The sequence below is a fragment of the Gymnoscopelus microlampas genome (assembly GCF_963454915.1).
Source record: "Gymnoscopelus microlampas genome assembly, chromosome: 19".
Lineage (NCBI taxonomy): Eukaryota > Metazoa > Chordata > Actinopteri > Myctophiformes > Myctophidae > Gymnoscopelus > Gymnoscopelus microlampas.
In genome coordinates this window covers 21119489-21142432 of record NC_139956.1, presented here as the reverse complement: position 1 = coordinate 21142432, position 22944 = coordinate 21119489, and the positions used below count along the sequence as shown (strand labels likewise).

General features: G+C 41.4%; 1 protein-coding gene across 1 annotated transcript in view; it reads left to right on the top strand.

The window, feature by feature from the left end:
• ank2b (ankyrin 2b, neuronal) overlaps positions 1-22944 on the top strand; it is a gene marked incomplete at its 5' end in the record, with an annotated part of 116473 nt that overhangs the window by 53086 nt on the left and 40443 nt on the right. The window contains 19 exons of the mRNA XM_084043510.1: positions 487-585; positions 5314-5412; positions 5773-5871; positions 6850-7047; positions 7706-7804; positions 8278-8376; positions 8647-8745; positions 8856-9053; positions 12023-12121; positions 12605-12703; positions 13626-13823; positions 15433-15531; positions 15699-15797; positions 16403-16501; positions 16832-16930; positions 17315-17387; positions 19629-19770; positions 20906-20993; positions 21520-21623. Coding sequence (XP_083899636.1) covers positions 487-585; positions 5314-5412; positions 5773-5871; positions 6850-7047; positions 7706-7804; positions 8278-8376; positions 8647-8745; positions 8856-9053; positions 12023-12121; positions 12605-12703; positions 13626-13823; positions 15433-15531; positions 15699-15797; positions 16403-16501; positions 16832-16930; positions 17315-17387; positions 19629-19770; positions 20906-20993; positions 21520-21623 — 2189 coding nt within the window. The remainder of the gene's footprint in view (positions 1-486; positions 586-5313; positions 5413-5772; positions 5872-6849; positions 7048-7705; positions 7805-8277; positions 8377-8646; positions 8746-8855; positions 9054-12022; positions 12122-12604; positions 12704-13625; positions 13824-15432; positions 15532-15698; positions 15798-16402; positions 16502-16831; positions 16931-17314; positions 17388-19628; positions 19771-20905; positions 20994-21519; positions 21624-22944) is intronic.

The window sequence follows — 22944 nt, the reverse complement described above, 5'->3', positions numbered from 1 at the left end:
ACTGTACGTCTGTTCAATCAGCTTTTCTTTGTTTCTTATACCAAAGAACGACTTTTTGATTTGTTTTTACCCCCTTTTATGGTTGTTAGATGCCCTGCATGATAGGGGTGTGTTTGAGTATGTTGGGGTTGTGTGCGTGCGTGTGTGTGTGTGGGGAGGGAGGTGGTGGTGGGGGGAGGGGGTGTTTTAAAAATCTATTTTTTCTTTATTTATCCACTTTTTGCTTTTCTCATTTGATGATGTTTTGACCCCCCCCCCCCTCCTCAGTTTACTTTCTGTTCCCCTGTGATGCTTGATGAGATGCTGCATGCTGGGATAGAGGATGCGAGGTCAAGGGGGTTTGGGGTAAAAAAAAATCCAGTGGCCTTAGGAAGGAACTGATGACTGACCTCTCTCTCTCTGTCTGTCCCTCTTCTCTCCTTTCTCTGTCTTTCTACCACTCTACCTGTCTATTTTCTGGCTCTCTCCTTCCCTTCTGTCTTGCAGAGTGGGTTCACTCCCCTGCATATCGCTGCTCACTATGGGAACGTCAATGTGGCCACGCTGCTGCTGAACCGTGGGGCAGCGGTAGACTTCACAGCAAGGGTAAGGACACACACACACACACACACACACACACAGACACACACACACACACACACACACACACACACACACACACACACACACACACACACACACACACACACACACACACACACACACACACACACACACACACACACACACACTCACAAAGAGCACTTTCTTCCTTGTGTGCTGAAGCCAACTCCTGCTGCCAGCATGTGTGAATGGACCACACACACACACACACACACACACACACACACACACACACACACACACACACACACACACACACACACACACACACACACACACACACACACACACACACACACACACAAGGACCTTTCCTCCGACACAGTCAGCAAATCAGTCATTTGCATCAGAACCCCTCTCTTAGCTGTGTGCCTCATCCATTCTCGGGGGCCCCTCCACTATCTATGTGTGTGGCCCTCACAATCCCACTCCACAAACTGACATCAACTCATGCACAACAAAAGGTCCCTCTCTTGAAGCGGGCCTGTGTCTTTTCATTGTCAGAGACACGGCCCATGGCGAGGTACAATGTAGTTTTAACAGGGTGACGAAGCTCTGAAGAGGCAGCGTAGGCTTCTCTAGCTTGTCTACTGTAGACGTTCAGATGAAGACAAAAAAGAAAACAGCAAGGTCAGCAGAGCCTGCTTGGTCAGAAACCTTAGCTTTCATTTTATGGGAAAAGGACGGATCAAAGAATGATTGTAATTTCTGCTCGGTCTGACTTTTTCAAATGCGAATCTTTGTCTCAGTCATCAGTTGTGTTGTGAACTCCCTGCTGCGATTTTAGATCTGGCTAAAGGAAGAAAGGCACGAGTTTCACATTGTCAAGGGATTCGTAGAAGTGGGAATGGACGCTCGCTGTCAAAGAAAGGGGAGATATAATGATTAGTCACGGCATTGGTTCCATTTTGTAGTATAAACTTTTGAATGAATACTCTCAGAAATATTCCACTTGATTTTGAGTATTAACCACTTAAACTCTATATACTTTGTTTCGTTTCGTTTCGTTTCGTTTTATTTGTTTCGAACATCATACAATATAAAAGTCACAATAAAACAGTATAGTAAAGAATACAAAATATTTTAAAAACTATTTCAACTATCTCCATGTACAATAAATCATAAGTGTTCGAAAAGGAGCAGGAAGAAGCTAATGCTTATAAAATATCCTACCCCCTATTACAGTTTAATTTCATTTAATTTACACAAAATCATATTAGAAACATTATCTTTGAAAAGAAAAAACAGATAGAATAAACAAATGTATACATTTGTACTTCAAAACTACTTCACTATGCACAAACCTATCCATCACCATCAACAATTCACATTAAAATTTCCCTCCTCATTTCTATACTTCTTAAAAATGCTTTTCTTATATTGATGTTTAAAATGTGGCATACTATGGCTTTGTTTTATTTCTTCGTGGAGTTCATTCCACAGTGTAACCCCGCAGACTGAAATGCACATACTTTTTTGTGTAGTGCGAGCAAAAGGCTGCTGTAAGTCTTCCTTTCTTCTTAGGTCATATCTTCCTACTTCTTTATCTTTAAACATTTTTTGCAGGTTCTTTGGGAGTAAATAATTCCTTGCTTTAAAAACCATCACTACAGATTGAAAATTGACAAGGTCCATAAATTTTAAAATATTTGACTGTAGAAACAACGTATTTGTGTGCTCAAGATAACCAACATTGTGAACTATCCTTATTGCTCTTTTTTGAAGTGTGCATATCCTTTTTAGAGAGCTCTTATAGGTGTTACCCCATACTTCCACACAATAGTTCAGGTATGGTAGGATAAGTGCACAATAAAGTGTGTGTAAGGCTTGATGGTTCAATATGTGCTTAGTTTTGGCTAAGATGCCAATGCTCCTTGCCATCTTAGAGCACAGATAATTTATGTGAGGTTTCCAGCATAGTTTGTGGTCCAACAGCACACCCAAGAACTTGTTTTCATATACCCTCTCTATCACCACATCTTCAATTTCCACATGAATATTTGTATCAATCTTACGGTTCCCAAACACCATAAATTTTGTTTTGTTCAAGTTCAAGGATAATTTGTTTGTTTCAAACCAACATTTTAGTTTCCTCATTTCATTATTTACCATCTCTACAAGCAGCTTCAGGTCATCCCCAGAACAAAATATATTCGTGTCGTCAGCAAAAACAACAAAATTTAAGTCATTAGAAACTCTACAAATATCATTAATATATAAGATAAATAGTTTGGGGCCCAAGACTGACCCCTGAGGGACACCACAGGAAATATTTAGACACCTGGACTTATGATGGCCCATCTGTACGAATTGCTGCCTATTTTCTATATAGCTTTTCAGCCAGTCAAATACCACCCCTCTGGCACCATATGCTTCCATTTTTTTGAGGAGTATTCCATGGTCAATTGTATCAAATGCTTTTTTCAAGTCAATAAATATTCCCACTGCATATTTTCTGTTCTGGCTACAACTAGTTAATTCCTCTACTAACTCTGTTAAAGCCATTGATGTTGATCTGGCTGATCTAAAACCATATTGACTCTCCATTAACAAGTCATTTTGTTCAATGAAATTGTCCAGTCTTGCAACAAAAACCTTTTCAAGTATCTTTGAAAACTGAGACAATAGAGATACAGGCCTGTAGTTAGTAAATTTCTGTTTGTCACCAGTTTTATATATTGGGATGACCTTGGCATTCTTCATTTTTTCTGGAAATATTCCTGTTCTAAAAGATATATTACAAATATGGGTTAGTGGATCTACTATTCCATCAATTACTTTCTTTACTAAATGCATGTCAATATCATTCCAATCTGTGGAGGTTTTGTCTTTACACTTATTTACAATATCTATGATTTCCCTCTTTTCTACCGTTCCCAAATAAATTGAGTTTGTATTTCTCTCTATATAATCAGCACAACTCTTCCCAGACAGTGTGTTTTTTATTTCTTGTGCAAGCTTTGGACCCACATTGACAAAGAACTTATTGAAACCCTCAACCACATCATTCATATTGCTAAGTGTTGTATCATTATCAGTAAAATGTTCAGGGTAGCTTGGTTTGGTTGGTCCGTTTTTAATAATACCGTTTAATATTTTCCACATGCCTTTAATATTATTTTTATTATTCTCTAGTATTTTGGTGTAATAATTCTTCTTACATATCCTCATAATATTGGTTAATTTATTTTTGTATTTCTTGTATTTTTGCTCTGCCTCTTTCGTTCTAGATTTTATAAATGTCCTATATAGCGTATTCTTTTTCTTACATGCATTTTGCAGGCCCTTAGATATCCAAGGACTTTCTGAGTACTTGTTATTATTGCTATATTGTTTTAATGGGCAGTTTCTATTATATAAGGTCATGAATATATCCAAGAATAAATCATATGCTTTGTCAACATTTACTTCGTCATGTATATCCTTCCAATTATAATTTAATAAATCCCTTCCAAACATGGATACAGCTTCTTCAGTTCTCACTCTCCTGTATTTAATCTCCTTGTACTCCTTCCTTTTCTTGCGTTTACAGTCATATATTATAAATACAGGCAGGTGATCACTAATGTCATTCATTAATAATCCACTCACAATATTGTCTTCCATATTATTTGTAAATATATTATCGATCAGAGTGGCACAGTGAGATGTTATTCTACTTGGCTTTGTAATTGATGGAAAGAGACCCATGCTGTACATTACTTCACTAAATTCATCTGTCAATTTATGTTTGTTGGGATTTAACAAATCAATGTTGTAATCGCCACAGATAAAATTTACCTTTTGTTTTGTATCAGAAAACAACCTTTCCATATTGTAAATAAATGTTTCAATATTGGATCCTGGTGTTCTATAAACACAGCTGACAATCACATTTTTCATTTTTTCCATACAAATTTCAATAGTGATACACTCCATCACCTCATCAATAATTACTGACATGTTTTCAACAACCTTATAAATTAGGCTTTTGTCTACAAAGAGAGCCACCCCTCCTCCAATTCTGCTCTCTCTATTTATATAATTAAGTTCATATCCCTGTAAAACAAAATCCGTTCCTCTCTCAACTTTGAGCCACGATTCTGATATAGCAATGACATTAAAAGGGTTTTTAAACGTATTTAAATAATTTCTTATACTCTTGAAACTTGTATAAAGGCTACGGCCATTAAAGTGAATGATTGAGATTCCATTTTCATAATTGATATTTTTATTAAACTGCTGCTCTGTATAATATCTGCAGTTTGTATTTATATTGTTAAAAAGATTATGATCTGGATCTATGTCCTGTTCAATGTCCAGCATGTTAAATGTGTCTGATATAAATATAATATAGATAATACAGTGTTTAATACATTATCCTTTTAACATAACATAAACCATTAATAGTACAGCTCTCGGATCTGATCTAATAACTTTCTAGAATCAGTCAAATTTGTCCAACTGCTCAATATTCTTGATGCACATTACTTTGGCTTGCTCTGCTTCCCCATTCATTTTTATAAACACTTTGCAGTTTGCAGACCAAGTAGCCTGAACATCAATGTTGAACATCAATAGCAAAAATTCACTCACAGCGCGTTGTATTGTATTGCTGTTGGCCTAGTTTTGCCAACAGCCATTTTTTTCCGCCTATTATGACTTATTATTGTGAATTTCACACATTGGATACCTACAGTATACCTAACATGCTGATGTTGATCCATGCAGAATGGGATCACACCCTTACATGTGGCCTCAAAGCGTGGGAACACTAACATGGTGCGCTTGCTGCTCGACCGGGGCTCTCAGATTGATGCTAAAACCAGGGTGAGTACTTTGTGTGTGTGTGTGTGTGTGTGTGAGTGCACTGTGCATGAGACGTGTTCGTGTGTGTGTGTGTGTGTGTGTGTGTGTGTGTGTGTGTGTGTGTGTGTGTGTGTGTGTGTGTGTGTGTGTGTGTGTGTGTGTGTGTGTGTGTGTGTGTGTGTGTGTGTGTGTGTGTGTGTGTGTGTGTGTGTGTGTGTGTGTGTGTGTGCGTGCGTGCGTGTGTGTGCGCGTGTGTGCATGTGTACATTTTATTTTACTTCCAATTATGTTTTATTGATTTCTCAGAAACGACAATGTACAGACAAAGGCAAGCGTACATTGATGTGTGTGTGTGTGTGTGCGTGTGCGTGTGCTCTTTAGGATGGTTTAACCCCTCTGCACTGTGCGGCCCGGAGTGGCCATGACCCTGCTGTAGAGTTACTGCTGGAGAGAGGAGCTCCCATGTTGGCTAGGACCAAGGTACTGTAAGCTCTCTCTCTCTCTCTCTCTCTTATACAGCTTCCCTCTGACTCTGCATTTTGTTGCGCTGTACTGTGTTTGACAAGCTCGAACATAGATAAGTCGTTTTAGTTATTCAACCATCTAGAACAGGAGTTTTCAGTCTTTTTCAGGCCAAGGACCCCCTAGCTTCGAGAGAGATGAAGCAGGGACCCCCGCTACATATTGTATAAAATTGTGTTGTTTTTGATATTTCATAGATTGTATCATGGACTTGTCTGACACCAATATCATTGTGTAGCATTGTGTTGGATTCATGCTAATGTGTATTTTCAATTAACCACTTAAACCCTCAATACTTAGTAAACTTGTACTTGGTCGGCTCTTTTTTCCCCCTATACCAAACCTTTTTGCCGAAAATATCCGATCTGCGAGGCGTTGTGAGCTTGTAGACCTGCTATTTTTTGGCTAAAGTTCTCGTCAGAATAGGGATGCTAGGGTTCAAGTGGTTAATGTAAAAAAAATATCCTATCACACAAAGATTTGGCGGTAGTAACTCTGAGGACCCCCCAGGGGTCCCGGACCCCCTGTTGAAGACCCCTGATCTAGAATGTTGATTGTTTGCATACGCATAGATGACACTGTACTTGATTCTTGTACAGTCTGTATATAATAGTTTAATACAGTGGTTCTCAAAGTGCGGTCCAGGGACCCTCAGGGTTCGTTGAGGATCTGTACCTCTGAGGAAAAGAACTGATCAAATAATGATCGTAATTTCTGCTTGGTCTGACTGCCTGTGTAGCATTGTGTGTAGCATGGACCTGTATGGGTCCATTTGGTTCCATTTGTACTGTATAAGGTACACACTCAGTTATGGGGATCCTTGAAATGTAAAAGTTTGAGAACCACTGGTATACTACACTTGATTCAAACAGCCCGAACTGTCCCATCATTGCCTTTACTTTCTGACCACTTTGTCCCTCGTCTCTCCGCCTGCAGAACGGTCTGTCTCCTCTCCACATGGCGGCTCAGGGTGACCACGTCGAGTGCGTCAAACACCTGCTGCAGTACAAGGCGCCCGTGGATGATGTCACGCTGGACTATCTGACGGCGCTGCATGTGGCGGCACACTGCGGCCACTACCGCGTCACCAAACTACTGCTGGACAAGAGGGCCAACCCCAACGCTAGAGCACTGGTACAACACACACACACACAAACACACTCACACTCACACACACACTTAAACGGGAGGGTAAAAGATCCAATTGGTAGACATCCACTTTTATGTTACTGTAGGTTAATTAGAAACACTACAGGATAAAAAAATAAATGATGACAACGCAAGAACATTAAAGTTTATATGTCATCACAAGTGTAGTTATAAAGTACTGTATGTTTTTAATACTCTAAGTACCTATACTAATTATTTAACTATTTTATAATCACGTTTTACAGTTTGTATGTATTTGATTATAATGAGCAAGCTATGCAATTTAGAAACATAATAGACCAAGCTGAAGTGAGACTAAAGCCAAAAGCCACTGCAGGCTGTTTGTGCTGTGGTGTTCATAGATAATGCTGGGGTATCAGTTTGTGAGTGCTGCAGCAGAACACTGCTTCAATGAATGTTTGTACGTGCTTATGTTGACACTGCAGCGCACGGGCTGAGCTGATATCGCCTGCAGTGGATAATTTCTGTATTATGAATGATACATAATACGTGTGTGTGTGTGTGTGTGTGTGTGTGTGTGTGTGTGTGTGTGTGTGTGTGTGTGTGTGTGTGTGTGTGTGTGTGCGTGCGTGCGTGCGTGCGTGCGTGCGTGCGTGCGTGTGTGCGTGCTTTTCTTTTGTAGAATGGTTTCACGCCGTTGCATATAGCCTGTAAGAAGAACCGAGTGAAAGTCATGGAGTTGCTGGTTAAATATGGAGCCTCCATCCAGGCCATCACAGAGGTATTGCAGTGCACACTGACCGAATGATCCCTAATAACAATCCAGTAGAGGTTGGCAGTGACAGGGACTATTATATACATGGGGGGGAATTGGCAATGACTAGATAGGGGAGAAAATTATAAAACAACAAAAACAGTTAACTACTGGGGTGAAGATTTGGCAAAAATAGCAGATCTAAAAGCTTGTAGATCTGCTATTTTTGCAGAAGAGATTTGGTGTAGAGGGAAACATTTAGCTGACCTAGTATAAATCCCTGGGGGACCCTGGTCAACCAAGTATATACGGTAGGGTTTTTAATCAAAAAAGAAAAGAAAACTTTATTAACTGTTGTAAAAACACCGCACAAAGTGAGTCATGAGTTCAAACTCCATCTGGTTTATGATTGCATAGGATTTGCACAGTTTCCACAGTATGTACAAGGTGCCTGACACTCTTAATATCCCTCTACCTCTCCTTCCCTTATCCCCCCCAAGTCTGGACTGACTCCCATCCACGTAGCAGCCTTCATGGGTCACCTCAACATTGTTCTGCTACTGCTGCAGAACGGAGCCTCGCCTGATGTCAGCAACATTGTGAGTAATCCACAGATCAGAGATCAAAGACAGAGAGAGAGAGAGAGTGTGTGCGTGTGTGTGTGTGCGTGTGCATGTGCGTGTGTGCGTGCGTGCGTGATTTTGGGTTTATGCTGACTTAATGAATCATACACTTGAGTCAAGTGTGACACTCAGCACTGACGAAGGGGAAATGCAATATGTACCCCAGTAGTGATTCTTCACTTTGATCCTGTGTGTGTGTGTGTGTGTGTGTGTCTGTCTGTGTGTGTCTGTGTGTGTGTGATACAGCGTGGGGAGACAGCCTTGCACATGGCAGCCAGGGCGGGTCAGGTAGAGGTGGTCAGATGTCTGCTGAGGAACGGAGCCATGGTGGACGCCAGGGCCAGGGTGAGACTACACACACACGCACACGTCGCACACACGCAAACGTGCGCGATTATGTTCAGTATAAGCCAACAACGTGTTTTGTCCTCTCCTGCCCCCTGCTCTGTCTCCAGGAGGACCAGACTCCCCTCCACATCGCGTCTCGTCTGGGGAAAACAGAGATCGTCCAGCTGCTGTTGCAGCACATGGCTCACCCCGACGCCTCCACCAACAACGGCTACACCCCCCTCCACATCTCAGCCAGGGAGGGACAGGAGGAGACGGCCTCCGTGCTGCTGGAGGCTGGAGCCTCGCACTCACTGGCCACCAAGGTGGGTGGACAAAGACATCAGTCACACATACTGTACGTAGACATACTGTGTATGTCACTGTCAGGTGGAGACCTTGTACTGTATATCCAAGCAGTTACTTTTTCAGGAAAATGGAAAGAAGAACCTGTGCTTCAATGTAGTATTTATAGTCACAAGCTCCTGTTAATACTTTCCTTTGCTTCAATATTTATAAAAAGCCACAGACAGTCTTAACCACTTTCAACCTGGCGCCCCTATTTTAGGCATGTCATTACTGATGAACATTTGTAATTTTGTAAAAGGTTTTTTCAAAATGTTTCACAATTAGCTAAATTAGCCGAACTTATAGGCAGGTTTATTGTCTCTGCCAGGCCGAAAGGCATGGCGAGAGAGTATGTTTTGCCCCCTGTCCGTGTGTCCGTGTGTCCGTCCGTCCGTCTTCTTTTTTTTTACTTTTGCACTACACTGTAAATATTATACAGTTTTATACTATAAAGTATAAACAGGGAATTCATTTTTTTAAATCATTAAAAGGAGATACAAGGTTACTTCCCAACAGCTTCTCAAACAGACATAATGGTGCATATCGTTGTTTGTGATTAATTTGGTCATAGCTGGAGCATGTCTAAATGTTTCTCAGTCAATGTGTCAAGACCCATATATAGAAACAGGTTCACAGAGGAGGAACAGCCAGTTCAAATTAGTTCAGAACTACTGACTCATTTAGTGAGTTGACTACAATGCACTGTCGGCACCATTTATCACATACTGTACAGTATGTTGAACATTCTCCGTTCAATTCCCACCTCAGGACCTTTGTTGTAAATCATTGCTACTCTACTCCATCCTCACTATTTACCACCCTCTTTAAAGGAAACTATAATACCACAAGAAAATGTATTCACTCTTTATGAAGCCATCAATACATTTATATGTTTGAATGACACATGGCCATGTAGGAAGGAGACTCCAGTGTTCAGTTTGACCTAGTTGTAATGAATGATTGATGTCGAGTTAAATTTATTGACGCCAACGTGACCAAAGAGGTGCTTACAGCAAGAAGCTGAGACACTGGAGATGTAGTCCTTCAAGGATCTTAAGTGCGTCCAAAAGGAAAGATTATTGCTTAATTTATTCACCCACACAGTCCTGGAACGCTGCAGTCAAAATAGCACCATCTGTCCTCTCCCTCTCCCTGTCTCTCCCTCTCCCTGTTTCTGTGTCTTCCATTTCTCTTGTTGCTATCATCTCTCTGTGTTTCATATCTCTGTCACGCTCATCTCCCTGGGTTGAAGTGAGTTTCCTTTAGCTTAATTTATATTCCATCATAGGCTTTTACCCCCCTCCCTCCCTCTCTCTCCCTGTCTGTCTGTCTCTCTCTCCCTCCCTCCCATCTCTTCTGGGAGAAAGGGTGTGGCTGTGTTCCAAGCCTCAGAGACCTGACATGCTGTTTCAGTTTGAATAACAATCTAATCCCACCCTGATCTCACCTTTTAGCATGACCAGTTAACATTTAAGATTATCTCTCAGTCGATCTGTCCTTGTTTGTCACATTGTTATGTAATGTTTCTTCACTTATTGGTCTTCTATGCCTTCTTTCTGCCCCCCTACCCCCATGCCAGTATTTACAACTGGTTTATTTTCAGTTAGACATTACATCAGTTATATTCCAACGGACAAACAAAGGAGGGTTTGGGCATGGGCTGGTTCATAACACACTGGTCACGTGACTACTGTCACTGGCAGCCTATCAGAGCAAGGCTGGCTGGATGTTCCATAATGGCTAAAGATTGCCCTCTGCTGGATGCAGTGTGAAACTGTCTGAGGAATTTGAAGCATTGTGTTGGATATGGGTGATGCCATTTGACATGGAATTGAAATACGGTCAGCTCTGACCTGCTTTGCTATTTTTTTATTAATGAATCCTTAATTTATTAGGTCGTTGATGCTCACATTTAGGTATAGAATTATACTTTTTATGTTGTTGCTGTTTTGGGGGGTTTCATCTGATTGTAATAAAACCAAAATCATATGATTAAAAAAATGAAACCAATCATATGGTTTTAACCACCACAAAATTGTCACATTTCAAAGTTTTAAATCTACAAGCTCACATTATGTCACATCACAATGTAATGTGAGCCCAATACACAATACACATTGAGAGATTCTCCTACGTATAGGCCTGTCACAATTATTACATAATCTTCTGATCACAATTATTTGAGATAATTGCAATTATTTTGCATAATTGTCATAATCCTTTCAATTGTTGAAAAAAGTTCATACATTTTAAAACATTTTCATAAACTGTGGAAATAGCCGATCTACAAGATCTCAACACGTCGCATCGCCATGCTTTATGAGCTTCTAGATCAGATATTATTTCCACTTTTAAAAAAATTATAAAAGTATATATAATCTTTTTATAATTAAAGTTTTTATTTCTCTCAGCCTTGTGCGCAAAGTCATCACAACCATACATCATCTGGCACATGGTACACATACATAATAAACAATAAACAGCCACGAGTAATGTCACACAACAGAACACCTAGTCACAGCCATGTGTGTCCTGCTTATACTATAAGAAAGAAAGCGGCCCCATGCCCATTTGTCCCCTTCATTATTATTTACTCTTGCTAACATCCGTTCATATGACACTATTTCTACCATATTATCTTCGATCCACTTTTTGGGGTCCGGTAGAGGATGTGCTCTTCCATAATCTCAGAATATTTTGTGCGGCCGTGACCATATGGCCTACTTACATTATTTACTTACCTATTTACATTATATTATCTATTTTGATTACTGGTGTTGGTCATTGTCAGTCATTTCTTTCTAAGTTATTTGTCTTGTTATCTGTCATTTTTCTTTACAAAGCGTAAAAGACAAACATAAATGTAATGTTTATTTATATTCATGATTGCGACAGCCCTACCTACGTATGAATGTTATTCATCATTACACCACATTTCTCTCTACAGAAGGGATTTACTCCCTTGCATGTGGCCTCTAAGTACGGAAGCCTGGATGTGGCCAAACTTCTGCTACAACGTCGGGCTCCCCCTGATTCTGCTGGCAAGGTATGCATCGCAAATGTGCAACTCAGACACATAACAGGATAATAAAACACATGCAGGGGTAGGGTACAGCCGAAATGTAATGTGAAAATACATCTCTAAAATTAAAAACTTGCTATTTTTGTATTGAGGCTATGTTGACTGCCACAGCATCGGTAAGCCTAGTTTGATTCCAATCAGCCTTCGTTTTGGATTAACTGCTATTCATTCCTTTGTTCTAGGAAAGAACAGATAACAAAACACATTTGTTTCTCCAACATTTGTTCTTCTGTTCTTCATAACAAGGACCCCCCCATCCGCCGTTCTCGTTCTTGCTCTCTAATATAACTCTAAATCATCTTAACCTGCAGTACAATCCCCCCTTAACATGTCCTATAAACCATGTAATGTTACTGTATGTGTGTGTTTATGTAGACTAGCCGTAACAGCAGCTTGCTAAACTAATCGCTGGTTAATCTGTGTGCACTGACCATCCATACCTTACAGAATGGTCTCACCCCGCTCCATGTCGCTGCGCATTACGATAACCAGAAGGTGGCGCTCCTGCTTTTGGAGAAAGGAGCGTCCCCCCACGCCATGGCCAAGGTGAGACCCTCGGAGTGGCCCCTCGTAGACTGGCCCCCGCTACTCCTATCACTGTTCTGCAGCGAGGAGGGCCTCAGCATAGCCGTGTGGATTTACACACAGAAGATGTGTAGATATGAGTTGGGTGTATCTATACAGTATATGTTTGTCTATGTTTGTCTATGAGCGTGTGTGTGTGTGTGTGTGTGTGTGTGTGTGTGTGTGTGTGTGTGTGTGTGTGCGTGTGTGTGTGCGTGTGCGTGTGCGTGTGCATGCACGTGTGTGTGTGTGTGTGTGTATATGGGCATGTGTGTGCATGTATGCGAGCGTGTCATGAGAAGGGGTTTGCGTGGATAATGTATTTGTGTATACACTATGGGCATAAGTGGATATGCATTTGTGTGTGTGTGTGTGTGTGTGTGTGTGTTTGATAAAGAGCATCAGAATGTGTGGATGTATACAGGGCTCAATGTGTAAGAAAAACTGAGGGAGGGGCATTTTCCCAACCACTTCCAATAAATACAGTCCAATAAATACTTCTTCGTACAACAAATAGTGAAAATAGACAATCTATGAGCTCACAAGCTATGAGCATGTAGATCTGCTATTTTCGATATTGTTTTAATGTAATTACTACAAATTTGTTTTAATCTTGATTAATTGACAAATTTGACAAAATGCATGTACAGTAGGCTATTTAATTAAGTCTAACCAGAAGCACGGATAAAACTCATCCCATCAGCCATAAAAAAACAAATTAACATAATGGGGGATATCAAAAGCGAAGTCATGGACCACCCATAACCCTCCCTACCCACCCCCCCACCCCTCCAGCAAATTGAACCCTGGATGTATTTGTATATTATCTACAACGCACATAACCCTGTCATCTCCTGTACCTGCATCAATTACACCACTCTTCCCCGTGTGGCTGCACCACCAGAACGGCTACACTCCTCTCCACATCGCGGCTAAGAAGAACCAGATGGACATCGCCACGGTGCTGCTGCAGTACGGGGCAGAGACCAACATCCTCACCAAGCAGGGCGTCACTCCTCTCCACCTGGCCTCCCAGGAGGGACACGCAGACGTGGCCGCCCTGCTGCTGGACAAGGAGGCCCAGGTCAACATCCCGACCAAGGTACTGCACTGTAGGACCACCACTGGTTGTACCCCCACACTCTTCTTATGTCCCGGAACCGCCCCATAATTGACTTTCACCAGGCCATGGACCCCCAATTCAAATGTCAAGGGACCATGACACGAAAAGATGTTTTGGCTAAAATGTAAAATGTAATCGACCACTTAAATCCTATATACTTTATTGACCGGAGTCCAGCAGGGGTCTATAGTTGGTGGCCTCCTTTTCTTCCCTCTACACCAAATCTCTTTGAAAATAGCTGATTTACAAGCTCAGGTTGTGAGCTTGTAGGTCTGTTATTTTTGCAGAATGTTTGGCTAATGTGCCTATTATGGTTTGGTTAAATTGTCTACATTTTATAATTGTATATGTAGATTCATAGTGGTGATATTGAAACATACAATTTTGTATGGTCACTCGTGCATTTTTTGCTTTTAAACGACTCTCTGTTTGGCAGGGGAACCCTTAAGGACCCTGAACCCCACTTTGAAAACCACTGATGTAATTTAGTATGTAATGGGGCCAGCACTGACTTTTTTAGACAGATTTATGATTATGTACCCATTTGTGCAGTATATATATGACCACTAGCAGTATCGGCCCTCAAACTGGCAACTCTATTCACCTTGACATGACCATGAAGCCTGATAACATTATTATATTGCTGTTATCATCTGCAACCTCAGAAGGATCCAGTGCAACAGGACAGTGGTGTTATTTTAACTAAGAATTACATTTTCACCAAAGGGCCAGTGAGACCTCAACTTGACAACTCTAGAGATAACATTAAATGATGAAGCAGCTCATCAGAGCATGTAACACATGTGACAATTGTGGCTTTTGCTAGCACAAGAATGGTGATGTATAATATCAGAATATCAGAATTTTACGGCTATGGTTGCTTGTTTGCCTACTCACTGGAATGGTCTTTTTGGAAGCCTGTCTATGGCAAGGGATTTGAGACAGGGTGTTCCATTGATGGACTTATCTTCTGTTACCAAACTGAGATGGAAACACAGGGTGTAAATTCTGGTTCTGTTTTGTTCAGTGCAGTAGAGAGCAGAGGAGAGGGGGACAGTCATGACATGTCTGGCCCTGAATGCCAGAACAAATCCTTCAATCAAACACAGCTCCAATTTACCAGCTGTCAAGCTTCATCTGCTGCCCCAGCACAAATGGCAGATTTATACCTCTATGCCTCTTTAGACGTTGTCTGCCTCTAGCACAGGGATGGGTGAAACTATTAGAACTGGTCACTTTTCACCTCACCAACGAGGTAGTCACCCATGTGAGATAGTTACAGTACATGCAGTCGATCATCATGTAATCGAATCACACTTCCTTCTTACATATTCTCAAAGTCGACGGTTCATTCTAGCTGTCTATTAAACATGATTGATTGGTGATACGGCAGGAGAGTTTGTACAAGTAATCATGTCGTAAAGGGTTTAAATCTGGCTCCCGATTGACTGATTGGCATGTCATGTAAGAGGCCTTTAAAAATACTCTCATAATATTGCAGAGGTACTGATATGTCATCTAAGAGGCCTTTAAAAATAGTCTCCATAATATTGCAGAGGTACTGATGCATTGTTGTCCTTGTGTACAGAGTGGACTGACGTCCCTCCACCTGGCAGCCCAGGAGGATAAAGTAGCCGTGGCTGAGATCCTGGCCAAACACAGTGCCAACCTCGACCAGCAGACTAAAGTATGGAAAGCACTGACTTTGTCTTACACATAATTACATTCCTCATCTTCATGGTCATTATCTTTCCATTCCAGCTTTAATAAAACACATTGGTAATGTTCCTTACATTATTTTGCTGTGTATCTCCCTATTTATTTTTGTAATCATGAATAACTGTCATTTCCCAGTTGGGTTACACTCCTCTTATCGTAGCGTGTCACTACGGTAACGCAAAGATGGTCAACTTCCTGCTGCAGAATGGAGCAAATGTCAACGCCAAGACGAAGGTACTAAACTACAGTGACATACTGGTGCTAAAATCACATTGACGTACTGGTACTAAAACACTACAGTGATGTATACCAGTACTAAAACCACCTCAATCCAATGACTTCCTCTGGCTAAACATGTCAGACCACCGCCATGGTATATGGCGGGACATAACAGCTGATCTCAGAGTCAAAGATTACTCTATGTAATCATATAGTAGAGTTACTTTGGATAGGAGTGACAATTGAATACATAACACGTTGAATGTAACTGATATGTATTAAGATGGCTTTCAAAGTCAAGACCATTATGCTAGATTTGCTTCAAGTGTTCTTATTTACACACTACTCATGAGTGAGCATTATTCAATTTCTCCCGCATTGCTGTGATGACATAGAGACAGAGCATGGCTTTGTTGAATTGCTAGTCTCTGGCAGGGTTTTATTACATATTACATATATCTACTGTACATCAACATTGTATATACTGTATGGGAGTGGTCTGCCCTCCTTAGTATCCCCCCTATACTGAGACAGACAGTAGGTCGTGTAGGGGAAACAAGACGGTAGGAGAGCTGAGAGAGAGACGTTGTTTAACCATCAACATCATGGATCTTTCCCAGAATGGATACACACCCCTCCACCAGGCCGCACAGCAAGGAAACACACACATCATCAACGTGCTGCTACAGCATGGTGCCAAGCCCAACGCTATCACTGTGGTGAGTGGACACACACACACACACACACACACACACACACACACACACACACACACACACACACACACACACACACGCACGCGCACACACGCACACACACGCACACACGCACACACACGCACACAGGATACAGGAATTTGCCTTGGACATAAACTTGGTTGATTATTCACACCTTCCCATCTTGGACAGTTCGGGACAAAACAATGGCCAGCTACTAGGCTACTACACATGACCACTGCACACATATACATTTGATGTATAAGTATCTTTGCATATACACACTCACATCCTTTGCCTGTTTTTGTGAATGTTTATTTTGTTCTATTGCAGAACGGTAACACTGCTCTGGCGATCGCACGGAGACTGGGCTACATCTCCGTGGTGGACACTCTGAGGGTCGTCACTGAGGAGATTATCACCACGACAACGGCACGTCACACACCTTTCATGTCACTGGGCTGTCTCTATTAATCAATTGTCATCAGTAGTTGCTGGGGGTAGTAATGAGTGTGTTGTAATGGAAATGTACCAGGGGACATTGTAGACGTTTGTGGAAGTACAAAAAGAAAGAACAAGTCCGCACAACAGCTTAATGCTCCAAATGTTTTTTTACTAAGAAAAAGCAAACAACATTTTGACCAGGTTTGGTCTTAAGATCAAACCTGGTCGAAACGTTTTTTTCTTTTGCACAATAAAACAAAAAGGTGGAGGATTAAACTTTTGTGCAGACTTCTTTCTTTTCATACCTTTACTTACTTTGTTCTGCACCAACAACAGAACTACTACTAACCTCGTTCTGTCCTGATTTGACAGACGGTGACAGAGAAACATAAGCTCAACGTACCAGAGACCATGACTGAAGTTCTGGACGTCTCTGACGAGGAGGGTAAGTGTTGGTGGACACCTGAGCCAAGCAACGTCGGCCCCCATCAAGGCACTCAAAATGGAAGGAGACCTTTTAGTGGCATGTCGTCTACGTATTTGTGAACCCTGTGGATCAGTTACAGTAGACCAACTGTGTCAGATATCACAAATCCTTATTTATGTCAGTGGGTTAGAGGCTAAGCCTCAATCAGCACGGTCCTTAGCACCTGCCCTGCTTTAACCCTCCAATCAGCCAACTCATAAACCAACTCATAAGCTGGTGAGAGGACCAAAGTGTACGTGGCACGCATTTTAAGTGTACATTTTTGCACAGATTGGCTCTATCATGGTGTGTAGAAGCCCGAAATGTAAAATAGCCCAAAATGCAATGAATCCCAGGACATAATAACTGGTCCAAAATGTAATACAATTCTGAACTTAAAACCTAAAAAAACTCAAAATTTGAGAACACTTTTCATCTTCTTAATAAGTTTCAAACTGCATATGGGTCCTGGCCCACTGGTTTTGGAACACTGATTTATTGATCCCTAGGGTCTACATTGTGGTTCCAGTACTTGTAATGAGTGACCATGTTGTCCACCCACAGTGTTGAAACGCATTGAGGATGATGTAATGTCAGATGACTCCATGGATGTGGAAGGTATTGAAAACAGCGCTGTCGTGTGTGAGAGTTCACTGTGGAACACACTAAAGGGTGCTGTGACTTGCATGGCGAATTAACTTAAAGTCATGGCCCTTTGGTTACGTAACTGAATACTAATGTGTGTTATGTTTGGATATAAATACAGCAAAAAGTTAATACACGTCACTGGAGAAGAAGCCAAGGAGAATTTGTCTTTGAGTGGAGCATATTTGAAATGCTGTTCTTGCTCACAACATCATCACGCTTTGATACTGTAAGATGTTATGCCAAAATGTCAACACAGCATGTTGTTTTTCTTAGCTTGCCCCCCTCTAACACAACATTCAAGGGACTAAATAACACAGGAAACATTTGAATAATTTATTTAAAGCTCTGCTCTGAAATGTTTTATCCCCCTCAGAGATGTTATGGAAAATCCAGAAAAACACCCTCTAATGAAAACCTCTAAGACCCCATAGCAAATTATGATTCATTGTCAAATGTCTTTTGGGATGACATTCAGTGGACATATGTTTTCAACCATTTCTTGTTGAACAATGGAATACATTCAGGAATCACATTTTCGCGTGTGCCTCCACTGGATTTAGCTTTTCTTATGATTGATGAAATGATACAAAATGCATTGATATGTCTTTGATAGATTAACACATTTCACTTAAAACAGCACTATTGAAACTGAATGATACTGTACTTCTTTCAATTTGAAGCTCACATTGTTTCATCCTTTTTTTTAACCCTTGACCTCCCCAGGGAGCCAGTATTCTATTGCCACCAGAACATCTCTGTCTAACTACAGTATGTGTCTTACTTGTCCTGCTGGCCTAGCATACGCTTTCTGACACACCTGGGGGCAAAGTCAAATTAGGGAGCGTTTGCTTGAGTGTGTCTGATGCATCAGATGGATGGAGCCGTTATATCTGTGTCACAGCATGGAAACGAACAGACCAACTGACCCAGATTTGTGTAATAGTGCTATATAAATATGGCGCTGCCGTTTTGACACTTTCTTTTATGACGAGGCGTCCTGCCTCAACTGTAATTTCAAGTTCATCCGTTAAAGTGGGTGATTCATACCATCACAAAATCGGTACAGCATGATTGTATATTATTACATTTCACTCGTAGGTTATGGTTTAATGCACCATGCAATTTAATGACATGACCACATCACACACATCCAATACACGTTACAATGGAAGTTGGCCCTCTGTTCATCTCTACTCTGTGTCCGAGGCCATCTGAAGGGTTCCATTATAACAGATAAAGCAAGCTCAATCAATCTTAATCCATCAGTCAATCTCAATGATCTGAAAATGTTGGTCCATGTACTGTATGCCTGCAGCCAGTAGTGATTCTGGGGGATTCTGCCCCCTGCTGTACAATAGTGGTAACAGCAGCAGTAGTGCTTTTATCCATGGCCATAGAGTGCGCAAACAAATTCTGCACCCCATCGTGTGCTGGGTGAGGTTGATAGAGGTGTGTATGTGAAAGAGAATGACAGAAAGAGAGTGCACACTGCAGTGTATGTTGCTGTGCACAGGCTAGCACTGAAACCTGAAATGAGCCCATTCTCAAGTCAGAAATATGCTCTGTCTCTAGGTGACGATACGATGACGGGGGATGGAGGGGAGTACTTGAGGGCAGAGGACTTGAGGGAGCTGGGAGATGACTCCCTGCCGGGACAGTACCTGGACGGAATGAACTACCTCCGCTTCAGCCTGGAAGGGGGGCGAACCGACAGGTAAAATAAACACACACCCCTCAATTTATAAAGGGGAATGGAGGGGTTAAGAGATAGAGGTTGACGTCTGTGTGTGTGTGTGTGTGTGTGTGTGTGTGTGTGTGTGTGTGTGTGTGTGTGTGTGTGTGTGTGTGTGTGTGTGTGTGTGTGTGTGTGTGTGTGTGCGTGTACGCAATCACATGTGATTTCATTCTTACCATTTACAACATGTACTCATATCACCACCAATATTTCCCTCTGCCTTCCCTGTCACACCAACATACAGCAGTGGAACACAAAGGTACTTTATGTGCTGAAGCTGACCCATGTGTTGTGTGTGAATCCTCAGCACTTCATTCAGTAGTTTGTATAGACAGACAAGTCCTGTAGTCTTAGTGTGCTAGAAGGCATATACTCATGAATGACATTGAGATATTTCACCCCAGCTCATATCCCAGGTGTTTCCATAGCAAATTAATTGATTTCACATTTAACTTTTCACACAGTAGTAGTCACCAGTAGGAAACTAACATGGTTTCATAAGGGGCTCTTTTCTAGTTTACAGGAAAATCCTTGGTGTTAATTTAACTTTTAACACATTGGCTGCCATGAACGCAGATCTGCGTTCATTTGCGCAAAAGCCTGCACGCTGCCAAGAACGCAGATCTGCGTTCTTTCAAAAAAAAATCATTTTTCAAAATAAAAGTTTTTTTTTGTTGTTTTTTTTTACCCAAAGACCAAGGAGATATGATTTTCCGAAGATTTAGACTCCCAGACACTTCCTTGTAACTTAAAACTTAAAAATTCTGTATCTCGGCTCCTAAGTACTTTTTTTTTCTCATTGAAAAAGTCTGGCAGTCTACTGTAGGAAAAAAAAAAAAAAGATGGCAGCCAATGTGTTAAGTATAAAAGTTAATGTAATTAACACTGTGTCAAAATGTTACATTTGAGTGTTATGAAACTCTGTTGGCTTTCATTCTGTTTTTCCTATACAATTTCTATCCCTCATTATGGCATATATTTGGACCTATAATATTGACAAATACCCCAATATGTTTATGCTTACAAATGACCCACTATCTGTGTCGTTCCCTGTTATATCCTTCCCTGGGATGTTATTATCAGTCTGACCGCCCTCTCCTCTTTTCTGCCCCAGTACGGACAGGTCGTTCACGCCCACCCATCACACCTACTACTCAATTAAACATGAAGGCATAATGGAGGAGATGCTCGCCAGTCACCAGGTACAGTACACCATCGCTATGGCAGCACAGCAGTGTGCTGACTAGAGTCCAAACCATACTGTTTTTTTTTGGGCCAATACCTAGTATATTAGTGAGTAAGAAATTCCAATATATGTATTCCAATTGATATATTGGCGGACATTCTAATATCTATATGAACAAAATAAATGTATGCTGATGCCTTAAATGTTATCAAACACTTTGACAAAGATATGTGATGGAGGAAGGATATTTAACAATAAACTTTATTGTCCAAAAGTATGCACTGAAACAGTAAACTTTACTGGGAATGTAATCATTATAAATGAAAGATAAATACCAATACAGTCATTTTGGTGAATAGTTTACATATCGCCACATAGAGGACAAGATATGCACTGATACCGATATTTTTGTGATGAGTTCAAAGTTGATTTAACTCAAAGAGTGCAAAATTGTGATTTGTTACACTGTTCACAGTGCACGGTAGCATGCATGTTGAAGTGTGTACGTAAAAGACACACGCACTCTTTGTTGTGTGCCACAGGTATCGGCCCTTGGTAGAGAGAATGAGAGGGACTCATACCGGCTGAGCTGGGGGACAGAGAACCTGGACAACGTGGCCCTGTCCTCCAGTCCCATCCACTCTGGGTAGGTACAGAACAACAGACACCGTGGCCATGCCAAGAAACGTAAGGTTATTCACATAAAACCCGTGGCTCTTCCATATCATGAGCGAGATATCTCGCCAAAACACCCTGATGGCGAGGAAGGGATTTGCTAACCTTGAATGACAGGTCCGCACTACTATGGGGCCTTGGAAGGCAGTGGTTCTCAACCTGTGGGTCGGGACCCCCTGGGGGCTCCCCACATGATTTTGGGGGGGTCCCCAGATGTCAGTGAAGTGACAATTTAAGGACTTTTAAGACCTTTTTAATACCTAAAAAAAAGAAAGAAAGAAAAGAAAAAGACCATAACTATACTATAAAAAGGCAACTTCCTCTCGACTGGGGACCAGAAAATACCCCCCCTGTATATTAAGTACAGAATGGAGGAATTAGTTCATTGGTTGAACGCACGCACACGCGCGCACACACACACACACACACACACACACACACACACACACACACACACACACACACACACACACACACACACACACACACACACACACACACACACACACACACACACACACACACACACACACACACACACACACACACAACCACACACACACACATTCATGAATATGCATACTGTTAATTAGCGGCCCAATAGCATCAGTGATAACACATATCTTTTGCCGACTGTGAGTGTGTCTTGTGCATGGAAGTGGAAGTGGAGGTGAATAATAATTATGTTTAGTTGATGTGTGGTGCGGGGGTGTAAAATTAGTTTTTCTCTTTTTCTCTCTTTTTCTGTTGTGGGTTTCCTCTCTCTCTCTCTCTATCTTTCTCTCTCTCTCTCTTCCCTGCCCTCTTTCTTCCCACCCTGCGTTGTGATTTCTTTAGTCGTTCCTCTCCGTGCCATGATCATGGAGACCACAGCAGGTGACCCACTGCACCTTGCCTTTACCATCCATTATTGTCCTTCTTCCTCTCATCTTCCTCACCTTCCTCTTCCTCTCTTCACAGTGTGCTCTCATCGGAGGAGAGGTGTTTTTTGTGTGTGTGTGGGTGCGTGTATGCGCTACAGGTTGTTTTGTTATATTTTTTTACCTTCTCTGCCTCATGCATGGTTAAATCCGGAGTGTCCATTTAACTCTTGAGAGTGTAAAAATGGGATGACAGGTAGAGCAGTGTGCACTCATTTTTACACTTTTAGAGTTAAAGGAACACCCCAGATTTGACTGTGTACGGTATCTTTCTCTGTTTGGGTTCACAACTTCACTCAGGCAGCTATGCTCCAATGTAACCTGAAGAAACAGATCATGTCTGTTTTCAAATGTCGTATACAAAATATCTAC